Source organism: Atractosteus spatula, chromosome 4 (genome assembly GCF_055471065.1).
Source record: "Atractosteus spatula isolate fAtrSpa1 chromosome 4, fAtrSpa1.hap1, whole genome shotgun sequence".
Lineage (NCBI taxonomy): Eukaryota > Metazoa > Chordata > Actinopteri > Semionotiformes > Lepisosteidae > Atractosteus > Atractosteus spatula.
In genome coordinates, this window is record NC_142709.1 from 71,441,827 (window position 1) to 71,460,845 (window position 19,019).

The following is a 19,019-nucleotide window of genomic DNA, read 5'->3' on the forward strand; positions in this document are numbered from 1 at the left end:
TCCTGTTTGCTTTTCTTTGCTCATGTTCTGCTCAATATAATACAGGCTTCTTTGCGATGGCAAGCAAAGCATGTTCTCCCAGCCGCAGTAACTATCTAAATTCATTCAAGCTGCGATGTTAAAAGGGACTATTGTCCCGCATTCCTTAAGTCGATTCGCAGTAGAGAGCCAAGTTGTTTCTACACTCCCAACCTCTAATAATGCACTCTCTGGTCTCAATTGGGTTTAGATGAGTTCGTAACCTTTTTTTAAAAAAATCTGTTTTGTGCCAAAAAGATCAGGGAACTCGCAGATGGTGCATTTATCTGTGTTAACGTTTATATACTGTACCCCTTTGTTTCTTCAACTGACCACAGTATTTTAATAACACACACCTGCGTGAAGTTAAGAGATCTCGGCAGTTTGGTTTGTGATGTAACATTAACTTAATTAAGCTGTGAGAATAGTGACGTTGCTGAGTCACTTTTTCAGTTCTTCCACCAAGATTTTTGTATGTGTTTATTATTATGAATAATAGTTATTATTATTATTATTATTATTATTATTATTATTATTATTGCTGTTGGCGGTGTTCTTGTTTATTATTGTCATTAGCTCTGTGCTCCAAGTACGTGAACACCAAACATAAAACAAACTTGAGGTAGTTGACTCTTTCTGCCTTTCCTTTCAGCTCTGTCCATTCGCAAAACATGTATCTTCCATCTGTCATTCGTTCGTGTCTGCTCCTCTTCTGTGGGCATCTGACTCGCGAATGAATGCAGGGTTGTGGGGGACGTACTGTACCTGTGCAGCAGCGCGAAAGAGAATCCCCGCAACGCACTGTAGAGATTTCAGATTAGCAGGGAGAGAAATGAGTTAAACCAAGGCGCCGGGAGTCGGGTCTCCGGGCGCAGAAGAATGGATTGGGGGCAAGTGCGGTGATGGAGTGGGCGGAACCCCAGCGCTCAGCGAAAAGCCCGGTGCTGTCGCGCATCCTCATGCATTCACGGCTCTCTGCGCCCGGGGTAGTGCCGGCCAATCTGCTTCTGGACCTGGCTGGGATAAAGGCAGGTGATTGTGATTGTCAAAACTGCTTCTTTTTTTTTTGTTTTTACAACAAACAAGCAAAAAAAAAATCGTATCAAGGATTTCAGCAAGCGTCCTCCGAGAGCCAGGCGGATTCGTGATGTTAAAATGCGGCGTCTGTTAGCTGCCCAGCTCTGACCGAGCAGTTTGTGTAAGTAGGATTCTCTGAAAGTCTCGCATAATTAGATGACACTGCGTTTAGGACCGTGAAAGTGAAGGCGCTTTTCTATTGTTATAGGTATTTCCTGCGGTTTTGAACCAGAATGTTGAAGGGTGTTCTTAAAATGGATTCATATATTTGTAGAATAATTGAAGTTAATTTAAAGATTCTATACAAAATCCATGTGCAAAAGTGTCCAACGTGATTTATTGCAATAAACGTTTTTTTTCCCTGGATAGATTTGTATATTTTCGCTTTTAAAACGGGAAGATGATTTCTTAACAAAATGGTGTAAAAACAATACAGTTTGAGAAAGTTAATTTCCCAGAGAGGTTCAACACCAACAGGTACTTTAGATATTAACAATAACGACATCCAAAAAAACAGCATTAATAAAAAGTACGGTTTATTAGTTAAAATATCGGTTTACCTTGAATGTGGGGAGACAAAAGTTTCAATTTAAACTTTAGAATGAAAATATACACTTTTATTAAGTATAGATGACGGAAAATGTTTTTTAAAATGTTATACAATAGCGTCATACAATAGCGTTATACAATAATGTTATACAATAGCAATAGCGTCTCATAGACGTCATATAATTTCATTAGTAGTCACATATTTAGAGTGCCAGTTAACCAGTAACTTATATATAACATATATGTCTGATGCAATGCAGAATTATTTTACATAACATATATAGTGTATATACTTAAATAATTTGAGTACATAGTTCATCACATGTTTTTTGTACACATATTCCAATGTGAAATGTTATTAGAGGACCAGTACAAAACAACTTTGTATTGGGAAAAGTATATCTAAATTCATCCTGGAGACTTTAAGGTAATGTTAAACCTGAGTGAATTTTTTTATTTCTTTGTTCTTTTATAATCAATGTACAGTACTGGCTGTGGGACATTTTCCTATCCAGCTGTAGGCTAAGCTACACTGAAAAGGTTAGTCTCCAGGGATTCGATGAAAAGCCGATTTCTAGAATTAAGAAATATTACTCTTGGTACATTAATCATGCATACTTAGTTTATTTTACACACACACACCTCCACCACACCCTTTAATAGTATTGTAACAATCTGGTCTCCTAATCATTCTGAAATGTTTCATTAGTACTACAGTATATAGAGGGTAATATTGGTGTTTGTCTTTTAAGAAAATTTTTTTTTTTGTAAATAATGATGTTTGAATGATGGTTTGTGAGAACAGACAGCACTCAGGATGAATGATGATGCAGCAAAGGGAAGACAGACTATTTCATGTTAAAAGATTTTAGGAATAAAGTTTTGAGTGGAGGCGTTTGCTTTGGCATTCTTTTCTGCAGTTAAACTACACCACACATGATGAACTTGCATTCAGTGCAGCTCTTAAGACATGGCTGAATTACTTTGGGCTGCTTCAACTTTGTGTAAACTAACATCTTTCTCTTTACCACAGGACTGTAGCGATCCATGGAAACAGCAGTACTTTTCTGACGGTGATGTGAAATATCTTTCACCAGAATGAAGGTCTTCAGCCAAGGCACTGTATACTTACGGTGGAGGTTGCTGGCGTTTTTGTGCTTTTGGGCTAGAATGATTCCCAGAAGCACAGGCTGCCCCAGGTCCTGTGCTTGTTATGTTCCCACTGAAGTGCACTGTACCTTCAGGTATCTCACAGCTATACCGGGTGAACTTCAGCCAGCTGTGGAACGCATTAACTTTGGGTAAGATCTCTGTCTCATAATACTTTCATTGTTGAAGCATGGCAACTAAGTTAAAAACACAAACTCTGATCTACTCTGTGATTAATCATTTCAATCACCTGTTTTTTTTCTCACTTCTGTTACACTAGCAGTGCATTTTGTTTTTTTTTTCCGAGCTCTTCCTGGAGACAATCTAAATATCCAGAAAACCTAGATACTAGATTTCTTCAGGTCATGCCATAGAAGTTTTTTTTTTCCTCACCCATGTCCTGCTGTTCCTGTGCCTAACACAGGCTTTATTTTATTCTTTTCAGGTACAACAGTTTAACTGGCTTAAAAGAAAGAGATTTCTCTGGGCTAGGACGTTTGGAGCTGTTGATGTTGCACAGCAATGCGATCCAGACGATAGAGGACAAGGCCTTCAGCGATCTGCTGTCCTTGCAGGTACGGCAAGCAAACGTCCTATTTCCTTGCGTCACTCTATCTTACGCGCAGTTGGGCATGTCTGTTTCTCGTGAGCTAGGTTTTATTCATTCTAAAGTTTCAAAGTGAGCTCGATCGGCACCCTGTCACCCACTGCCAGCCTGGCACACCCCCCGCCCGCGGTCCAGAAGCACGGATCAGAAGCGCCGTGCGGTCGTCCTCCTCCCCCTCCCACCCCTGTGCAGTGGGTCCACCGGGGAGCGGGAGCAGAGCTTCCCAAGGCAGCATTGCCATCGGCCACGCCAGCCAATCGGGTCCATTTAAGATAAGATAAGACCACTTTACTGGTCATATACAATTTCTTGTATTAGGAATTTGACCTTTCACGTACCCCAGCTTGCTCTCCATGAGACACACAGACAGGGAGAGAAGCTAGGGGGTCAGAGCGCAGGGTCAGCCATTTACACAGCGCCCCTGGAGCAGTTGGGGTGAAGGGCCTTGCTCAGGGGCCCAACGGAGTAGGATTCCTTTGCCCGCCACGGGATATGAACCAGCAACCTTCCAGCCACAGGCGCAGATCCTGAGCCACAGAGCCGCCGCTCTGCCCCACCTTTCTGGCCCTGCCAGAGGCGCAGGAAAGGGCCATGACATAGCGTGGGCACTGGGATAGAGCAAGGAACAGTGGACAGAGCCCGTGTCCAAAACAAAACCACGGCTGGACAGGGCATTCGTATGGGACTAGGGACTACTTTACTGGAGACACTTTCTCTCCCTCATAATAAACATATACAGTAGCTCTACATCCTTATAATTGGGAACATCAACCAATTTTTGAGCTGTCTGTTTACTGAACAAATATTAATCAGGTCCCTGGATATATAATCCAAGAAAGTGCAACCTTCTTTACTTTCAAACTCCATTTAAAAGGAGGAGGTCTCTAATATAACAGGAGATAAATTCCATGACCACATGTCTTTACATTATTTGTCTAATGCATTGAAATTTGTAATGTAAAAGATGTGGAAACGTTTGACAACTCTATGTTGAGTGTGGCCCTTCGTGCTATTAAAAAACCCAGCGCCAACTGTCTTTATAAATCGCAAAGTTTTACCCTGCATCCCTTGTTGTGTGCACAACACCCTGCATGTATCTGACCTGCATATCAGTTTGACTGAAGCAAACCACAGGCTACACTCTCATGCGCTCCTCACTGCATGAGAAACAAGGTTTTGTATGTGTTGGATGTGCTCGAGCAACATTGTGTTTCTGTTTCTCCAGGTGTTGAAGATGAGTTACAATAAAGTCCAAGAAATCAACAAGGGCACGTTTCACGGCCTGCGGAGCCTTGTGAGGCTACACATGGATCACAACAAGATTGAGTTTATCCACCCTGAGGCCTTCTACGGACTCAGCTCACTGAAGCTGGTGCATCTTGAGGGCAACTCCCTCCAGCAGCTTCACCCGGACACGTTCGTGACCATGCGCTACAGCCAGATTTTCAAAATGTCGTCGATTAAAAACATCTACCTCTCAGACAACTCTCTGAGGAGCCTGCCACCCGAGATCTTCTCCTACAGCACGGAGCTGGAGAGCGTCTTCCTGCATGGAAACCCCTGGTCCTGCGACTGCAGAACAGCATGGCTTCCCCAGTGGATGGAGCAGAACCCAGGTAGTGGAGACATCAGTATTGCAGGGAAAAGCGCCTTCAGGAGCAGAATTATTATGCACGTGCATTTTATTGCCAATTTTTCCAACCTCTAGAATGCACCATATTATGATTTTTTTCAACATTAAAAATAATTGATTGACATGCATAATGCACCTCAGTGTTGTTTTGAGGGATTGAGTTGTTGAAGACAGTATTTCTTCAGTAATTCCACTGTGACTGTGGATATTTGGACTTCAGTGATACCACCTCCACATTCATTGGTCTGTTCTTGAGGAGAGCCTGCATTTAATAAAATGAGAACATAAGAAAGATTATGAGCAAGAGGACATTTAGCCTTTCAAGTCTGTTTGAGTACTTACTAGCCAACTGATGCAATGATTTCATCCAGCTGTTTCTTGAAAGAAACCAGGGTATCGACCTTAAATGCACTTCCATATAACTTCCGGTGGTGCCCTCTGGTTTGTGTTTCACTCTTCTTTCTGAAGAAATCCTCTGGGATCACTTTGTCCAGGCCTTTGAGGATTTATAATATTCTATCAGGAATTGGGAACAGGACTGATCCCAGAACAGCAGTATCTTTTCTATAACCTGGTGACCAAAACTGTATGCAATATTCTAAATGAGGTCTTACTACTGCATTGTACAATTTTAACATAACATCTCTTCTTTCATATTCTTGTTTCACTTTTTAATATTATATCCTAATTTCCAGTGTCTGCTTCATTAAAAAAAGGTCACAGAACAGTATTCACCAGTGTGAGGGAAAAAAAGAAAGCGCTGCTTACCGTTTGGGAAACAGTAAATTGTTGCATCTAAATAGGCTGAGGCAGTAGCGATATGATTCATGTCCACAAGGGGGCAGGTGAACTGATGTTTAAATTGATCTTTTGCACATTTCATGTCAGCTTTGCTGACAAAAAATAAACCTTTTTAGCAAAAGGCTAAAAAGCTGAAAGCTTTTCTATCTGCCAGGCTAGATAAGCTGAATGGCATCCTCTCATTTGCAGCTTTTTATGTTATTGGAGTTTAAGACAACCTAAAGACTTTACCTTGCATTTTTTAATTTTCAAAACAATGCCATCTCTGATGAGGTCTCTCACTCAATCTCATCTCATCTCATCGGACCTCTGACTGAAGTACAAAAGATAAAGTTCTAAAAGTCTAACAGGAGCTGAAGATTTTTTAATTGTTCATCGTACTATTGAGTTTCTTTGTTTTTTTTTTATTTCAGGGGTGCTGAAATGCAAACGAGATCGGAAGTATGCCAGAGGTCAGCAGTGTCCGACCTGTGAGACTCCCGCTGCGTCCAAAGGAAAAGATATTGCGGAGCTCCCCTCTGCAGCCTTATCCTGCTCCAAACCCTGGATACATTCCCATCTTAAACAAAGGAATATCTCTATTGATGAGGGAGATTTCACTCCGGTTTCATCCAGGGACTTCATTGCACCTATCGGGTCAATGGTGCTGAATATGACGGATCAGTCTCAGAACGAAGCTAGCGTTGTGTGTACAGTTCAAAGACCAGCCTCAATGAGGGGTGTGTCTGTAGAGGAGAAGGAAGACCTGACAGCGCTACGTGCAACATTAGCTACGTTTCTGATCTGCAACATCGACTACGACCACATTCAGCAGCTGTGGAGGATACTTGCTACCTACAGTGACTCCCCCATGAAACTGGAGAGAGGTTTGCTTCTAACAAAGACTCCATCCATGATTTACAAATATCACCAAAAGACAGCAGACGAGGAGGACGACATTTCCACCGACATAGAGGCGGAAATCAAGGCGGACCCCCCGTGGCTGATGCAGGGAGAGGTCACATTGCAGCTGGACAGGGCCACAACCACCTTCACTACGCTGCACATCAAATACTCATCGGAGGTTCAGATGGTCATCGAGAACAAAGCACCGAAGCCGCATAAATACAGCTGGGCAATGATCAGGAGGGACAACGCCACGAAAACAGAGCACACGGTTCTCACAGGAGGGACAGCGGAACTGGATTGTAAAACCTTCGGGGAGCCAAAGCCGTCAATCGAGTGGATTTTGCCGGATGGCAGCAAAGTGCGAGCGCCATACAACAGCGAAGACGGGAGGATTCGAATTTCGGAATCGGGGAAATTGACTCTAGGGGCGGCAGACAGCTCTGACGCTGGCCTGTACCGCTGCATAGCCACAAATTACCTGGACGCAGATGTGCTTGCCTTCAGGATTACTGTTTTGACTGCAGATGTGGAAGAAACAGATGTAAATGGTGTTCAGATTACCCGGTCCCTGGGTGAAAGTCTGTTTCTTCACTGTGGCTCTGAGGGCAATCCTGAAGCATCCATTAACTGGATTTTACCAGATCACACAGTGTTAGACAAGTCATTTGGGAATAAAAAAGTGTATCCAAATGGGACCTTGGGAATTCAAGGACTTACAGAGAGGGACCGAGGCTTCTATCGATGCCTTGCAGCAAATTTTTTGGGAGCAGACATTCTGTCTTCCAGCATACTGTTTTCAGATGTTAAAAGGAATCAAGTACAATCAAAGGTGGTTAAGAAGGTGCTGTCAGATGGCGAAGGCTCAGGAAATGAGCTCGACTCCCACTTAGAGGAAACAGACTATGAGGAACTCTCTGCCAGTGCTTCCCACAGGACCAGGCAAGAGTCTAGGACTTTCACTTCAAGCAGAATGTACCCTAAAAGGAAAACAACGCAAGGCAGAAACAAGAGCGATCTAACCCAGAGAAGAAATGGAGTTTCAAGTACCAGACGTGTGTTGGGAAATAGAAGGACCTTCAACACAACCTCAAGGAAAGCTGATCCCCAGCGCTGGGTGGAAATCATGCAAAAAGCCCCAAAAAATAAAACAAATGAGAATCAGAAAACAACGGAAAGGATACCATCACAACACATTGCAGGGCTCTCGGGGGATGGAGAAGAAGCTTCAGGAGAAACTTTAACAGAGGACGAGCTTTTAGCAATAGTGACAGATACACCCAACCCTGCTTTAACAACACACAAAGTGACCACGAGTGTCCACCTTGAAACAGGTGTGTTCCCAATAGTAACACCAGCAGCCCCTGTTACAACAATGAGTCACCGTGATGAAGATACAGCTTTGACATCCACAAGACCAACACCTTTCCAAACTACACTTCACCATACTGTCAGTCCGAAGGGTATTCACACAACCACACCTCACCAAAACTCTGAACAAACCTTTACCCAGCCCGTCACATCCAGACAGAAGGTCACAGAACCCAGCAAAAACGACATCCAGCTGATGTATTCTGGGGAGCCTACAGAGGTGGCAGGCAGTGCCGTGCCATTATTGATGACCAGGTTTCCTAAGACAACCTCCTTGATAGAGAAACCCGGCCCTCTGCTGGAGCCTGTAGTTCACAGTTCCACCGATCCCGATCGACAAAGCCCGTTCACAGCTGTCACAGCCGCAGAAGGGCAGAGAGACGAGATAACGTTTCACACCACACAGAAAATCAGCTCCCCAAGACTGCCTTCAGGGTCTACCATCATATCACACAATCGGATCCAAATTATTACGGGGGGCACGCCTAGCCTGGAGGGAAATAAGCCACGTACTAGCAAGAGAAGAAAGTTACCAGGCAGGAGGAGAATTATCAGGCCAAACAGAATTACTGATATCCATGCATACTTGAATAGATTATCTAAGCTTAGCAAAAAGACATCCACAGATGATGAAGATGAAAGCACTGACCCAATTTCTATAGAGCAGACTACAAAGTGTGAGTGCCAAATAACCGACACTCCCTCAGACACTCGTACGGTGAAACCTGTAGCCACTGAAGACACTGGTACTGATGCCAACAGAGCGACTAAAGATAAAATTGACAAACCACCTACGAAGCCCCACATGGGAAGCACTCCTCAGATGAAAACATCACAGTCTGTAACAACAACTCTGGATACACTGTTAGCCACAACTGCATCATCCATGTTCACAAAAACCATCACACCGCAGACAAAAGTTTCTAGAGGGATCATAACGACACCCATGACACAGCCCTTGGCTACTTCAAGGCCAACAACAAAGGCCCCCAAATCAGTCCTAACTTCTGCCTATACCCCTCCTGAGCGCACACATGATCCCACAACATTAGTCAAGAGTACAGGCAAAGCTGAGAGCTATTATACAACAACCACTAAAGCTACAACGACTTCCTCCAAAGTCATTTATGGTAAAGTGCCATGGCATAAATTGTTTGGGAACCGGTACAGTCAGAAAGAGTTACTGAACAGGTTACGTAGACCAAAAAAGCCGGTGCTCGCCACAAAGAGTGCCCCTGTCAAGACAACCACTACCACTGCTCCGGCAAAGGTTACAACAGCTCTCTTGCCAACACTGGAGTCACTGGTTACACCCATGACAACTATGACAACATCAATCAACAAGGACACAGTTATTCAGTCCTCTGGACCTTTGTCTGGCTACTCTTCTGGGTCTTCTTCCACTTCCTCTGAAGTTCGGCCAGCTGCAAAAGTCATCATTTCTCCCACAACAGCGTCATCACAAATTAAAGACATTAAGTCTTTATCGTGGTCAGCTAGCTTTGATATGATGTTCTCTACTACCACCATAGCATCACCATTAACAACCACGAAAGATATTTCTGATCCGTCCACAGTAGTTGAGCAGTCAGCCTCCTCAGGCTTTGCTTCTGGATCACCTTCCGCCGAAGATCCCACAACTGTGAAGATAGTCCCTGCCCTCACCCCTGCAAGGACTACATCCAGAACCATCACCGCCGCGGGGACAGTCCCACCTGCATCTCGTAGCAATACAAAATCCAGGACAAGAGGCTCCAGAAAGCACATGGGACCGCTCAGGAGAAAGGGCATTCGAAGACGGAGGCCAGGGAAAAAGCTCTCACCAACCTCACGTACCACGACTACTCAGCTGAAGAAAGCTGACACTCCTGTTACTTCAAAAACAACCACAGCAGCAGCCAAGGGTGGTTTGTCTGTCTCTACATATACATTCTCAAAAGCACAGCGCCCTTTTTCTTTCACGGATGCATATTCCAAAGAGACAGAAAGTACACCACAAGCTGACAGCGTTTCAACAACTAAACCCACCACAGCCACAGTAAGAACAGTTTCCAGAATTGAAACAAGCATTACATCTGCAAGAAAAATCACTGCTACTCCATTGCCTCCTAGCGCAGGTTTCACGAGAACTGCCAAACCCAAGACAACAACAGAAACAGCAGCGACAACCTATAAACCTGCACCTACAGTCAAGCCCACAACCACAACAGGAACTAAATGTACAGCTAAGAGCACAACTGCAGCTGCTGCAAGCACTGCAAAACCTCGTCCGAGGGCTCCCTCAGTTAAATCTAGCAGATTCACAACACAAAGCCCGCTGTTTAAAAAAGTCAGGCCCACTACATTTTCAACTACCGGAAAACACAGTAAAACTGGCTCGGGAAGTGGAAGTTACTTTTTCAAGCCCGAAGCACAAATACCCACTATTTCAACATCTGGGACACGATCTAAATCAACAGAGTCCCCTGGGAGGGGCAGCAGGATGCGGGAGAAACCCAACTCAGAGTCCAGGGAGAAAGGGAAGACTGTGATCTTCGACACCCTGGCCATCCTGACGGCCGAGCAGGGCTACACTGACAGTCCGCAGGCTTTCGGCAGTGAGGTGGACAATACCATAGCTGCCAGGCAGGACCGGGTCGCTGGATTTGACACATCGACAGCTAATGCGATAGCCATGGAGCCTTCGCCCAAAGACCAGCTGTCGAAGCCTAAAATCGTGGGTGGAAATGCAGCAAGCTTCACAGTCCTTTCCAATTTGGATGCTTTTCTGCCATGTGAAGCTGTTGGATATCCAGCTCCCTCTATAAGATGGACCAAACTTTCCTCAGGTACCGTATTATTGCTAAATAAATTACTGATTCATTTTATTCTCATCTTTCACATAGATGTGCAAAAGAAACACATTACATCAGCTGGCAGTCTAATGCATCAGCATTGCATTAACAAATTCTAAGACATCAAACAGCTGTGAAATCTGTTGTAATATATAAATATTTCATTACTCATATCACTGAACAAAATGAAAGGTTTCTTCTTTTAAATGGATGTTTTTAATACACATCACAGGTTTTTCATTGTTCTTTTAATATAATGTGTTGCCATTATGCAGCAAGTAATATGAGAATTTAAGTTTTTTTTCTGCATGCTAACATGCATATTCTAGGAGCATATTCTGAATGGAGGAAACATAAGGAGGTGTGTTGCTTTTCCCATGATTGAATGCTCTCTTGTAACACCTGCCAGGGGCTACCTTGACCATGAAGACCAAGCGTGGCAACAAGTTTGAAGTGTTCGAGAACGGGACCCTGTCCATCCAGAACGCCAGCATTCAGGACCGCGGACAGTACCTCTGTCTTGCTGAGAACCAGCACGGCTCTGACAAGCTCCTGGTCACCCTCTCCGTTGTGACGTACCCTTCCCGGATCTTGGAGCCCAAAGTGAGGGAGATGCAGTCCCTCTCTGGAAACACAGTGGAAATTCAGTGCAAAGCCGAAGGCCGACCTCTACCTTTTATATCCTGGATTCTTGCAAACAAAACCCTGGTTAGGGGGTACGGTGCAGAAAACGGCAGGGTGTCTGTCGCTTCGGATGGGACCTTGATCATTAAGGAGGTGTCTGTGTATGACCGGGGTCATTACAAATGTGTGGCCAGTAATCCTGCTGGGGCGGACACAGCGACTGTCAAGTTACAAGTGGTGGCTGCGCCGCCCAGCATTGTGGAAGAAAAGAGGTTGCACATGAAGGGAGAAATAGGGCGGCACTTGAAACTGCCATGCACGGCCCAGGGCACACCTCAACCCACAGTGCACTGGGTCTTGCTTGACGGAACGGTGGCGAAACCTTTGCACTACGTCAACCCCAGAGTGTTTGTGTTCTCCAACGGGACGCTGTACATCAAGAGCCTCGCCACGGCCGACAGCGGGAAGTACGAGTGCATCGCCACCAGCTCCACGGGCTCCGAAAGGAGAGTGGTGACCCTGACCGTGGAGCAGGCGGAGATGGCGCCCAGGATCGTCACCGCGTCGGGCCGCAAAACTGACCTGAGCTATGGAGACAGGTTACTGCTTAACTGCTCGGCTGTGGCGGAGCCCAAGCCCCGGGTTCTCTGGAGGCTGCCTTCCAAAGCCATTGTGGATCAGTGGCACAGGTTAAGTCCTCAGGGCCTGCAGTTACCGGTTCGGTTGTTCGGTCAGATTCCGATAATAACGAGTGCAAAGCCCGGCGGAGGAAATCTCCGACCAGCGCTGTCACATCACCCCTCTCTTACGAGGCATGAGCCAGGCCCAGCATGCTGCAATGGTGCAGCTGAAATGATGCACACAGCGCCGTGTGCAGCCAGGGAGATTTGATACATGGTGTAGGGAAGCAAAAGTGCGACACTAGAATTTGACCTTCACCTAAACTTCTGTTCAGTGAATGGGTATTTTTGTCGGTGTATGGACAATCAGTGCAGTGTTGCTTTATTGTAACTTGATGGCGTTAATATTGCAAGTAGTGTTTTAACCCCGTGCAGCTTACTGATAGTTTTGGAGATCTATGGACCCGTTTGTTTTTGTTCATTGCTTTTATACATTATGACAGAGGACAGATTTTTTTTTAAATGCAAGTTTTACCAGTTGGGGTAAAGTACCTTGCTGAAGTGTACAACAGCTGTGTCCCCCACTTGGGATTTGAACCCACAAATGGCCTATTTATTACAGTCTGCATTTTTCATATTGTAGCCTTAGCCTTGCAAACTGACACTCTAAAACAATTTTTCCATTTTGTATTTCCAAGACATCTCACTTAGGTTTGTAATTTGTAACATCTGGATAGTAAATTAAAATACTAATGTATGTCTCATGAGGCAAATCTTAGATTTACTTTTAAAATAACGATATTAGGTGCAAATTTTCCTTAGGCAAGAGTTCAGGTTGAGGTACATTAACACATACCATAGGGTCCAAGGCATTCCACAGTCGGACTTTATATTTTGAATAAAATGTTTCTTGTGCACTACATTATTAATGCATAATCAGTAAGAAATAACAGAGTTCTTTGTGTAGAAAAGTAACAGAAATAATTCTGATATCAGAGTCTAACAAACTAGAACAACATCCTTTAAATTCTTTAAGATCATAGGTAACTTATGCAGTTGCCAGGAACTTAAAATGTAGTTGTACTGTAGGTACAATATGATGGCAGCAGTTAAATTGTTCTAAACATTTTGACACTGTTTCCTAGTTGACTAGTATGCTTATTATCCAAATATTGTTTTACTTCTTGTTCTGATGCAGTCTAACTTTGCCTCATTGCAGCTTTTTAACATTATAAATAAGTATTTAGAATAATGAAACACAAACTGTAGACTGATAACAACTAATAGTTAATTACCTGATGAAGGCAAACACAGAAATGTCATGACATAAGTTTGCAACATCAATGATACATCTTAACGATGCAGACATACAATAGAGCAATTTATTATTCATATTTCTAATAATCACTATTTTATAGCACACTAACTACAGACAAAACATTTGGTGAACAAAGATTGCAAGTTTGTTAGTGGAAACTAACATACCGTACATATGCATAGCATATTTTGTGTGTGCACAGAAATCTAGTAAAGCCTTCTTTCATTTTCATAACAGCTCATTTACTTTTTCAATGAACTTTACAACAAAACAAAGCAAATTTAATAAATGAACAAGGGAGTATTAACTTGCATTGGACAGGAAAATGGATCATACTTTAATCCACGCAAGTTGTTCAGCTCACAGGACTGCCCACATATTTGGCACATATCCTGTTTGTTTGCAATGTTTCTGTTTCAGAATGTTTCATGGCTAAGCTCACTTCTTACACCTTGCTCTTGCTTCCAGGATGGGCAACCGGATCCACGTGCTTCTCAACGGCAGCCTGATTATCGACGCCGTGAGCGAGAAGGACGCCGGCGACTATCTCTGCATTGCCAGGAACAGGATCGGAGACGACCTGCTGCTGATGAAGGTCGGCGTGTCCATGAAGCCAGCCAAGATAGAGTACAAGCCGTTCATCAAAAAGCAAGTGCCTTATGGGAATGACCTCAGAGTTGACTGCAAAGCGTCGGGGGCCCCCGAGCCGGAGATCTCCTGGGGCCTGCCGGACGGGACACTGGTCAACAGCGCCCTGCAGGCGGACGACAACGGGGGCAGGAGGCGGCGCTACGTCCTTTTTGAAAACGGGACCCTGTACTTCAACAGGGTCAGCCTGTCCGAGGAAGGGGACTACACCTGCTACGCCGAAAACACGGTGGGGAAGGACGAGATGAAGGTGCACGTCACAGTCGTGACGGCGACGCCCCGCCTCAAGTCTCCGGCCGCCACGTACGCCAGGGCCAGGTCCGGAGACATGGTGAGGTTCGACTGCGAAGCTACGGGGGAGCCCAAGCCAAAGATTATGTGGCTTCTCCCGTCGCATGACATGATCGCGGCCTCCAGCGACCGGCATCTAGTGCACGTAAACGGGTCCCTGGCCGTGAGAGATCTCACATTAACAGATTCGGGGGAGTACGTGTGCGTGGCTCGGAACGCTGCCGGAGATGACTCGAAAGTCTTCAAGCTAGAGGTGGATGCTAATCCTCCCACTATAAACGGCCTGTACAGAAACAAAACCGTAGTGAAGGAAACCGCTGTCAAATACACCCGGAAGCTCATCGACTGCAAGGCAGAGGGGTCGCCCACGCCTCAGGTCATGTGGATCATGCCCGACAACATTTTCATCACCGCTCCGTACTACGGGAGCCGAATCGTGGTTCACAAGAACGGCACGCTGGAAATCCGCAACGTCAGGCCGACCGACACCGCCGAGTTTGTGTGCGTGGCACGCAGCGGTGGGGGTGAAACCGTCATGGTAGTGCAGCTGGAGGTCACCAGCATGCTGCGGAGGCCCATGTTTAAGAATCCCTTCAATGAAAAAGTCGTGGCCAGCACAGGCAAGACCACCATTCTGAACTGCTCTGCCGACGGCCACCCTCCTCCCGAGATAATCTGGCTTTTGCCCAACGGGACAAGATTTACCAACAGCCACAGGGTCTCAAGGTATCAGCTAGGAAGCGATGGCAACTTAATCATTTATAACCCCAGTAAGGATGATGCGGGCAAGTACAGATGTGCTGCCAGGAACAAAGTCGGCTACATCGAAAAGCTGATTGTTCTGGAGGTGGGCCAGAAGCCTTACATACTTACCCGACCTAGGGGGATAATCCAGAGTGTCAGCGGAGAACCGCTCTTCTTGCACTGCCTGTCTGACGGCAGCCCCAGGCCCAAAATCCTTTGGTCGATTCCCGGTGGGCACGTTCTTTCGAGGCCGCAGATAAACGGGAGGTACGTCCTCCTCGAAAACGGGACCCTGGTGATCCGGGAGACCGCGCTTCATGACCGCGGAAATTACGTCTGCACCGCCAGGAACGACGCCGGGGAGGCCTCCGTTACTGTCCCGGTGATCGTCGTGGGGTACGCGCCCCGAATCACCAACGGCCCCCCCAAGAGCGCGCGGACACAGGCGGGGGCGGCTGTGCAACTTCACTGTGCAGCCATCGGGATTCCCAAGCCCGAAATTACGTGGGAGCTGCCAGACCGCTCCATAATTTCCACAGCAGGAAAAGGCCGCCCCATGGGTAGCGAGCTGCTTCACCCTCAGGGGACACTGGTCATCCAGAAACCCACTCGTTCTGATTCTGGAACCTACAAGTGCCTTGCCAGGAATCACCTTGGCACTGATTCTAGAATAACGTATGTTCAAGTCATTTAATGAGGGCGGCAGCAGTGCAACAGCTCCAGACACATGAATGTTGCCTAAATAATTGCCTTTTTCCTTCAATTAACCATTAGCAGCTCCTGCTTGGGGAGATTCTAAACTGGCTGATTCACGTTTTTTTTCTAAGCAGAAGCAGACAAGCAGGAGGGAGACATAGTGCTTTGGCAGACACAGGGAATGATTAAAAAAAAAGTGTTATTTTTATTGTAACTCAAACGGGTCAGGGAACTCGCGACTGTTTTTGATTTCATGTTTTAAAGGCAAATGAACTCGGTCTGAAAGTGGAACTGCTACATGTGGAAAGAGAGTAAGTTTCTAACATTTTGGGGGATATCGTTACAGTTCTGGAACGATTCTCTGGAAATTCTGATGGTCTGCTTACATCCCCCAAAATAAAGTCTCCCAAAGTGCATGTTTGAGATAACTGATCCTGAAGGCTGACTGGTGAACAATTTTAGAAAGACACTGTGGATGTGTTACTGTTTTTAACAACATTTTACAGTATTATTTTTTCTAGGGAAGCTAAACTCATCATGCAGTGTACAGAAGTATGATGAATATATTTTTCTTACAAAGTTTACACTGGATTGACTCTTTTTTTGTTTATAACAAAATACTTTGGATATTTATATTGCTAAAATATTTTCACTCATTTTGTCTTTCTTTTCCCTTTCCTGTTTTGTCCTTTTTGATTATATTTTCATTAATTCAAATACAAAACTATCAGTGTTATATAAACTGGTGTGGATATAAATATTCCTATTTTGCCTTTCTAGACCTCTAATAAAATCTACATAATAACTTATTCAGCTTTTACACAATAAATTCAAATATGAAAATGCTTATTTCATACAGTATAAAAATAATATTTATATTAAATATAAAAAATAATTTTATTAAATATCAAAAGCTTACTTTTGGATTATAGTACATATACTGATAGAGTTATAGAAAACCCCACTCAAAACACAAGATTCTTAATATCTTTTACTGTTTTTTTCGGTCAGATTTTTAAACACTAACTCCCGATGTAAAACATGAAAGGTATAATTCTTCTTTCAAACATTTAAATCTAATTCAGGATCAAAGTCTGAGCATTTTTTTTTGCTCAAGTCTAGCCAAATGTGTGGGAGACCTGTGATGTTAAAGAGCTGGCTTGCCATGTCTTTGGAGAAAAACAAATGGAAACGTAGAACGTTATTAATTCCCAGAAGCTTAATAGAGTACATCTGTAAGTGTAGCTGCCAAGGGGGATAAAATGGACAAACTATCCAGAAATCCATAATGGCGCACATACTGTGGGATAGATCTCCAGGGCAGAAGAGAGGCCTGTCACCAGACAGTGCGTTTGTCTGGCCCGTTGCTCTCATTTCCCAGCAGGAACGTCTCAGGAGCTCCACTGTTCCGTTTAACTAATGTTGCTGTTGTGGTGATAGACGTACTTTCCCAACTGTGCAGCTGGATGGCATTGGGGTTTCTGTTCTCCACTGTTTCACCTGTTTCGATTTCCAAGTGGAACACCGATGAAATAAGAAGCGACAGTGGACCCGAAGAGACCCCCATCCATCCGTTCTCTAACACCTTCCTCCAGCTCAGGGTGGCGGAGGAGCTGGAGCCCAGCTCGGCAAGCAACAGGCGCAAGGCAGGGTCCAGCCCGCCGCCTGGCGCACACAGACACAAACACGCATGCTGTGTGCTCACACCCGGGCAAACCCCCTCAGAAGCTAATGACCCACCAGTGTGTTTCTGGACTGTGAGAGGCAACCGGAACGCCACAGGGAAAAGCATGTGAACACTGGGAAACCTGACATACAGTACTCTGCACCAATACTCCAGGTCTGGATGGAGCCCAGGGTCTCAGCACGGTCAGGCACCAACACTAACCACTGCACCACTGAGCTGCCCCCCAGGTAACCTGATCATCTAAACTCGGTCTTCTGTAAGAACAGTTTGCTGACAGAACATGATTTCTGATACTACAATTTTACAAATATAGAAAAACATATATTATACAGTATGTAAATATTATATTGAGTCTAAGTACTATATTTAAAAATAAGGAAAAAGGAGACTCGCAGAGGTGTTTTCTCTGGCTAATCTTTGAGCTTCTGTCTACGAACAGGCTTGTGTGCTGGCTTAGGAGGGCTTGAAGTTCATGTTATTCAAACACAAGTCTTAAATCATCAAAACAGTGTCTAGACCATCTGTCGATTTGCTTTGTAGCCCAAGAGTTCACTTAACATAAAAACTACACATGTTGAGAGCAAGGCACCATAAATTAGCAAGCTGGTTTCACAAAGCATTAAAATACCACAGACAACCAGCATGGCTTTAAGTAGTTCACACCTGAAGAAGGCTTCACAGCCGAAATGTTGTTTTCTCTTTTCTCTTTTCAGCATGGAATAAACCTATTACTTGTTCCTTTGCAGGCTACGCATGCTGACGCAGCCACCCACCTGAACTACTTTAAGTAGTTCACTTGAGTAACACTCCTACAATTGAACTGCCTAGTTTATTTGAGTAAAGTGTCACTGTGTTAAGGGTATTACTCATACTGTACAAGCCCTGGTATCCCCAACCCCTGAATAATGTTGGAAAGAAGGTAGACTGAGAGCACACGGGATCAGTGATGAAATACAACCACATCCGAGGTTCCGAAAAAATGAAACAGATGAGTCAATAGTATCATTAAGACATGTGTTTGCATGCGCACGTTAGTGTTTTGCACACTTGCACAAGAGAGTTCCTGGAGTGCATTCATCCATTATATAACACAATAAGAAAGAGGAAGCCAGCGCCTCATCCCACTGGCATGTTAACATAAAGCAGAAATGCACACCATTATTATGGTAGAGAAAATATTTACAGCACCCTTTGGTACAAGCATTGCCAAAGCTATTTCAGCTACCAGCACCCCGGTATGGGGACAAGGAACAGGGTACGATAAGAAGTGCCTTCAGATGAGACATTAAACCAAGGCCCTGGCTCTCTGGTCCTTCTTTTCTCACATTCCTCTTAATTCAAGTGCTGAAAGAACTACTGACCCCTCCACCACCTCTGCTGCTGTGCAGATGGTCTGCTGGTGCAGAATGGTGGCTGTCTGACACTCTGGGAGGGGCTGAGCTTCAGGACTGGACGAAATGGTTTCTG

At 44.7% G+C, this 19,019-nt stretch overlaps 1 protein-coding gene across 1 annotated transcript; it reads left to right on the forward strand.

The window, feature by feature from the left end:
• The first annotated feature begins 2,742 nt into the window (after window positions 1-2,742).
• Window positions 2,743-16,412, forward strand: igsf10 (immunoglobulin superfamily, member 10). Its single transcript, XM_088913954.1, has 6 exons — window positions 2,743-2,945; window positions 3,239-3,368; window positions 4,626-5,016; window positions 6,248-10,918; window positions 11,334-12,237; window positions 13,955-16,412. The coding sequence occupies exons 1-6, from the start codon at window positions 2,743-2,745 to the stop codon at window positions 15,861-15,863; spliced, it is 8,208 nt and encodes a 2,735-aa protein (XP_088770080.1). The 3' UTR covers window positions 15,864-16,412.
• Window positions 16,413-19,019: the final 2,607 nt, after the last annotated feature.

Excerpts from the sequence above, each read along its gene's own strand:
- igsf10 (XM_088913954.1), top strand. The coding sequence starts at position 2,743 with ATGAAGGTCTTCAGCCAAGGCACTGTATACTTACGGTGGAGGTTGCTG. Across the intron at positions 2,946-3,238 it reads GTGGAACGCATTAACTTTGG|GTACAACAGTTTAACTGGCT; the intron begins GTAAGATCTCTG and ends TATTCTTTTCAG. Across the intron at positions 5,017-6,247 it reads GTGGATGGAGCAGAACCCAG|GGGTGCTGAAATGCAAACGA; the intron begins GTAGTGGAGACA and ends TTTTTATTTCAG.